We start from the raw sequence: 6,073 nt of genomic DNA, 5'->3' as shown, positions 1-6,073 counted from the left end.
AAGAAACGTGACAGACACATACACAGACACATAGACAGACTCTAAGTTCATGCTTCCCATCATCACAACTGAAATTTGTTTTGAATTTGAATAGTCTGTTAATTGAATACAGGGCAAGTCTTTACAGCACATTTTCAGAAAAGATCTCGAGCAAGAATATCTGTAATAAGATTGTTATAATGGTAACGTTACTACAATTGTAAAAATTGTAATAATTCTAAAATGCTAAAATAATTGTAAGAATATGTCATGTGACTTGTAATTCATGGCAAATCAGCTGTCACTCTCCCTTCCAGTTCTCCCAGTTTACCAATCCCCTTCACTGCCTCCAACAATTTAGTGAGCGTAGCTTCTTTCCCATCTCTCTCAATCCAGAAGTCTATCATATTATAGACTCTTTCACTTGGAATGTTGGTGTCGGGTACAGTTGACAAATCATGTGCAGAGACACCCAAGTGAACACCTAAAGCTGATGGTATCCGTGCACACAAAAGAGAAACTTCTGAAACAACACAAACAGGAATGTCACACCAGGGTCTTATGAAGCCCCCAAGATGATCTTGTTGAGCAGCATTCTTCCTGTATATGATAAGAAACATAACAGTCACTACTTCAGATGTAATCTGGTATACTCACAGTCTGTCAGCAAGTAGAGGCAACTGTAACCTGCAGCTGTCATTTCCAGTTGCTGCTACAAGTGGAAAAATACAATACAACGTGTGTTGATGCACAGCAACATGGGTGAGCTTACAATCAACGTACAGCGCAACCAAATAAAACACAAAAGCTATAAGCATGAAGAAAGAAAGTACAGTAAATTGTATTCTACACCAATGCTTCACGCAGTCAAGTGTCCAGCTGGACCATATTAGCAAACAAATTTTACAACTACAAACTCTACCTGTGTTAATTGATGTAAATAGATAAAGTATCATTAACTCATGAAGACAATGTAACACACTAAAGCAGTCTCTGGCTAGATTTACACATACAGGTAACTAACCACCTTAGAGTCAATGCCGTTGTTCAAATCAATGTTTGACTGGCAACATTATTTGAGCATGCAGCCTCCTTACCACAAAACTCTGAATCCAATGCTGCTGGTGCACTCGCTTTGACTGCAGAGTGAACGTAATGCTCATCTACAAACAGAAATATATAAAACAATGGAAGACTAAACATATTGATATTATACATTCATTGAATTATACATCATATTTACAAAATTGTATAAACTAATATGCTCACCATGAGAAGCACTGTGAGAGTGAGTAGAAAACATGAGCGAATGTTCAATATATGACCTGTCACCACCTACTGATCGATGACAGCAGATATCAACCAATGCTCTAGCAGTTGCTTCATTCCTCCTTTGCCTCCATTCTTCAATAATATAAGTGACTTTCACACAATCTGGTTGATCTAGAACATCCTTCATAACTACACTGATGTCTTTCATTGAGTATCCATCATCTTGTAGCAACAGCCATCCTATTTGAAGTGACTTCTTGGCAACTTGGTCATATCCAGACAGAAAGCCAATGTCACTGTCTGTAACAGGTCGATTTAAGCCAATATATTCACGATTCCATCCAAGGCCAGCTGAAACCGGCAGAGATAGAGAGACATCTTGTTTGAGTGAAGTAGTGCTTGTGTCTAGTGACTTGGATCCAGGAGAAATTCTATCCAAAGCTTTAGCATGTCGACTGTCTGACAAACTAGTGAAAGTACCATCACCAACAACAGTTGGCTCTAATTAAACATTAACAAATGTAAAGGTTAATTAAAGTAATCAGTTAGTAGAAATTTGTTACCGGGAACATTTGTTTGCTGATTGCCACTTGAAATTGTGCCCAAATCAGATGTTTGAAAAGCTGATGGAATCAGAATGCATCGAATGTTATTTAACATAAAAATGGGAGCAAAATCCATCACATCAACTTTTGATGTTTTCTCTTTTATGAAACCGAAGTCTGTACTAATATATTGCATACCCAGCACAACCAAGTTTCGAATGCTTTTGTAAGAAATTGTTTGACTTAGATCTAAATCTTCCCTAGCTTTCCACCCTTCCATATCTGAAGGAATCCGAACAGTCACGTGTAAATCTTCCTGTTCTTCACAAACCAATGGCAGCAATGTAGAATACCTGCACTCTAATTCACCACCAGCCATATGAATAAATTTCTCATCATTGGGGTCGGGTCGACTAGCTGAAAGACACAGAGTAACACTATGCTGTTCAGGGTGTGGAATCTTGGGTGTATGAAATGATGCCCAAACTTCAATAAAAGACTTGCCTTTACAATGCAAGCCAAACCTACAGATATGAGAAGTTTCAATGTAAACGAAATCTTCCCAAAGAGACATTGTCATGAAATTGGTCAAAGCAGTGTCGTTAACTGACGACAGCTGACAGAGAGATGTAAAGCTACTGTCTGTTGGTTTACCACTGTGAAACAAGACTGTAACTTTAGTGCTGTCGCCTTCAATAAACAGATGATGACGCATCAAAATCTCAACTGACTTCTTAAAATTGAGTTGATGTGGAGTGATCTCCATCAGGTTTGACACAAATTCCGAACTGTCCAGGCCAACAGACTCAACAACTCGATAAAATGTAACTTCAATTTCTGTATCTGACTGGAGAGCTCCTGATGGAATAACAATCATCTGATCACCTCTCGGACAACTCAGTATGTCGCCTTGTGCTCCAATTATTTGTTTGATAGAGAATGTCTGAAACAGTTTAACATACTTGCCATTTCCCAGATCTAATGTAATAGATTTGACTTCATCCAACTCCATTTGGAATTCACGAAGATTGAACAAAGAAGATTGTGAGTCATCTTGAGACTAATTAGAAACAGTATTAACAATCAATAGCATCACACATTACAAGCAACATTATAATAGTTAAAACAGTCTCAACAACTTCACTAAGACGTCCTGATAAACCTCATCTACTTTAGTAAAATTTAAGTTAGAAAGTGAGCAAGGTTGCTATATTTGCCAATACATGAGTAATATTGCTGCCTGGTTTGTGAAAACTATCAGCAAATATTTTTAAAAAGTAGGAACAAATGATACACTTAAAACAAGGGAAAAACTGAGCTACACTGTCAAATATTATCATTCATTCAAACATTTAAAAACATTTCATGATTAGAATTGACTAACGGAGTAATGCTGCACAATACTAACTACGTATACTATAAAGCTCTATTAGAGTACCATGAGGTAACTTACAACACACTATGATACACCCAGAATGGCATGCATGCACACCTTGGAGTGCAGTTGTATGACGTTGGCAGCATCATGTCTGTAGTTTGCTTCTTCTGTTTGTGCTGCTTCTTTCTCAATCTGCTGTGTGGCTTCACAACTTTGTCTGTCATCTCTCTTCTTTACATCCTCACTTTCAGACAAGAGAGCTGCTTGTTCTGTAGAATAAAACAACATTGACAAATGTAAACATTTAACACAGCTGCGTGTACATTTGTTAAAACCATCAGCATAAATCTCCTCCTTTTTTGCTAAGCCCTGAACATATGTATTGGACCTCAGATATTAAAATTATTCTATCAAAACGCCTTCCGATGTTTAATAAACATCCACAGCAATGCATACAAAAAGGCATTCCATAAAGTCCTTAAATCAAAGCATTATAACTACAAAGTAAGATGCAAACAGCAGCCTACTCGAAGACTATCATTATAGTAACCTCCTGCATAGCTAGATCTCCAGTGGATACTGAAAGTTGCAAACCTTTGCCAACATGTCATTTCAACAAGCTACAACTTTTTGTAACTACAGTGTTACAGCTAGACATGCCCACAGCATGACACCACAGCCGCTAGTTCAACAATACATCTAATTCACCAATCCATCTAGTCCTATTTCCTATCAGTTATCTGATATGTCTGCATGGTAAAGCATCTTGTTCCACAGTGTGAAGTTGTGCAGTATACTTTACCTTTGACAATAACTTAGTAATCAAGTGACTACTGACCTTCTGCAAGTCTCCCATGACCAGAGATTGTTTTAAACTATGCTACACATCATTCCTTGTCTTAGTTTGTCCTCTACTATGTCAGTGACACACATGCACTTGTGCACATGCACACATACAGTAAAGTGTTACATAGTTATCTAAACAAGTTAGTTATTTTGCCACTTGCTCATCATATTTGTGGCCATAAATCAGTAGTGTAAAGTCTGAATCAAATTAATTAAAGTCACAATACAGACAAATAAGGCACTTTGATCTTGCATGAAAAAAGAAACAGCTCACAGTTATCTATATGCCACACACGTAATGATCGATGATAGCCACTTGTAGTGATATAGTCCTTATAATACAAGTTTTTCCACAAATCACTTATACAGACACCCTCTACACTACTCTACCATATTAATTAAGCAACCAATTCACTCACTGTTGTTACCTCCATAAGATCCAGTCATGTGTAAACTGTCATCACGAATCTGTACACCACTGCCATATTGATGACAAAGTTGCAGCGCCTCCTTCCATGCTCTTTCACTTTGCTGCAAGTTTCTTGCCAGACGTTCATCAATGATCTGCTTCTCTTGCATCTCGTACTTAATAAAATCAATTTGTCTTCTTTCTTCTATTGTGCTTCTCATATCATTTGTTTCTTCTCGTTGTTGTTGTTGCAGCTGCCTCTCTTTGTCATCTAGCTCACTTTTCATTCTTGTGATTTGCTGCTGCAAAGCAGATTTCTCTGCTTGAATGGCTTGATTGCTTTCTCTGAGCTGCTCCAACTCTCTTTGTAAATCATCAACTTGAAATGCACTTGCCTGATGCTCGACTACAAAAATAAATAGTAAAGATTAATACTCAAACAAGCAATAATACAGATAAACAGATGAGTGAGTAAGACAGAAAACCTAGCATGTATGTACATAAAACAAACCGTCAACAAACAATCCCATCACATGAAGGTAAAAATATTTAGACCATGTTTCCCCTAGTGCTTAATTGAACCAGTTTAACAACTGGTTTAGGCTAAACTGGGTTAGGGATTGACCTGTTTCCACCTCCACTAAACCAGTTATATTCTAGACCTAAACCACATTTTCTAAACCTGTTTGTAGTAAGTTTAGCAAGTCGTTTAGGTTTAACTGTCACGTGACAGTAGCATATACACTTGAAGATGACATCTGACAATGCCATTTAGTATTATTTTGTTGGTATGGAATTGCCTCAAAATACGAAATCGTCATCAAATAAAGGAAAGAAATCAGCAGCTGATGAAGGTACGTAGATGCTGAATTTGAAGTCTCAGTGACAACCAACTTGCTCTGACTCGGTGGCAGAGCAGTACAATGTATCACAGAAAAGATTGTTCCAGTAACACCACGCATTGCAAAATGGATTTCTCTGTATACCTCCTGGGATGTGCATGTCACTAGTGGAAACAGTCGCCTTCTTTAATGGTTTAGTTTATGAACTCGTTTAAGCTAATTAAACTAGTTTAACATGGAGCTAGTGAAAATATGGCCTTAGGGTTTTCTCACAGCTTGTTTGAGGTAATAAACTAACAACATACACTACTGATACAACATTCGCACATTTTAGTCTCTAACTTCAAACTCAGGAAATCCTCAATAACTTTTGACAGAAAGATTTAATAGACATCATTTTAGAGCATCGCCTTGCACCTTTACTCCGTGCATTAGCACACTAATTTCTGTTCAACAAGTTATTCAATTTGCCAGCTTGGTGGCTCTGATGAGAACCCTGTTTATGTTTATCCCACATCTCGTGTCACATTACATGCTACATGTGACCTCATCATCACCAACTGATTTAGCTAATGCAAATTGCATTTGAATCGTCTGCTCATTGAGTATAAGGAAAGTCACTACAGCACAGTTTATACAAAAATTTCCTGCAAGAATAATTGTGAGCTCATAAGTAAATGAGTGTATACCTTGATGATAAGAAACAACTCGTTGATGTTGTTGCAAAACGTTGTCTGCTTCTTGATCTTTCTTTAGCATTCGTAAGCAATAGTTCAGATCTCGAATTGCTATACACACAATA

The 6,073-nt window shown here is 37.4% G+C and overlaps 1 protein-coding gene across 5 annotated transcripts; it reads right to left on the bottom strand.

The window, feature by feature from the left end:
• Window positions 1–192: 192 nt before the first annotated feature.
• On the bottom strand, window positions 193–6,055 carry LOC134182504 (uncharacterized). 5 transcript variants are annotated; one of them, XM_062649906.1, is made up of 6 exons: window positions 5,961–6,055; window positions 4,449–4,835; window positions 1,249–1,752; window positions 1,077–1,142; window positions 637–691; window positions 193–579 (listed from the first exon to the last, which is right to left on the bottom strand). In XM_062649906.1, exons 1-6 carry the CDS (start codon window positions 6,028–6,030, stop codon window positions 264–266), a joined length of 1,398 nt encoding a protein of 465 aa, XP_062505890.1. In that variant the 5' UTR covers window positions 6,031–6,055; the 3' UTR covers window positions 193–263. The 5 variants fall into 5 exon arrangements, 2 of the variants coding, with proteins under 2 accessions (XP_062505890.1, XP_062505889.1); XM_062649905.1 differs by lacking the exons at window positions 4,449–4,835; window positions 5,961–6,055 and adding an exon at window positions 1,815–2,845; XR_009970344.1 differs by lacking the exons at window positions 4,449–4,835; window positions 5,961–6,055 and adding an exon at window positions 1,815–2,845 and having other exon boundaries at window positions 541–579; window positions 1,004–1,142.
• Between the last annotated feature and the right edge of the window lie 18 nt (window positions 6,056–6,073).

This window comes from Corticium candelabrum, chromosome 7 (assembly GCF_963422355.1).
Source record: "Corticium candelabrum chromosome 7, ooCorCand1.1, whole genome shotgun sequence".
Taxonomy (NCBI): domain Eukaryota; kingdom Metazoa; phylum Porifera; class Homoscleromorpha; order Homosclerophorida; family Plakinidae; genus Corticium; species Corticium candelabrum.
The sequence above is the reverse complement of the archived record's forward strand: the minus strand, read 5'-3'. Positions and strand labels throughout refer to the sequence as shown.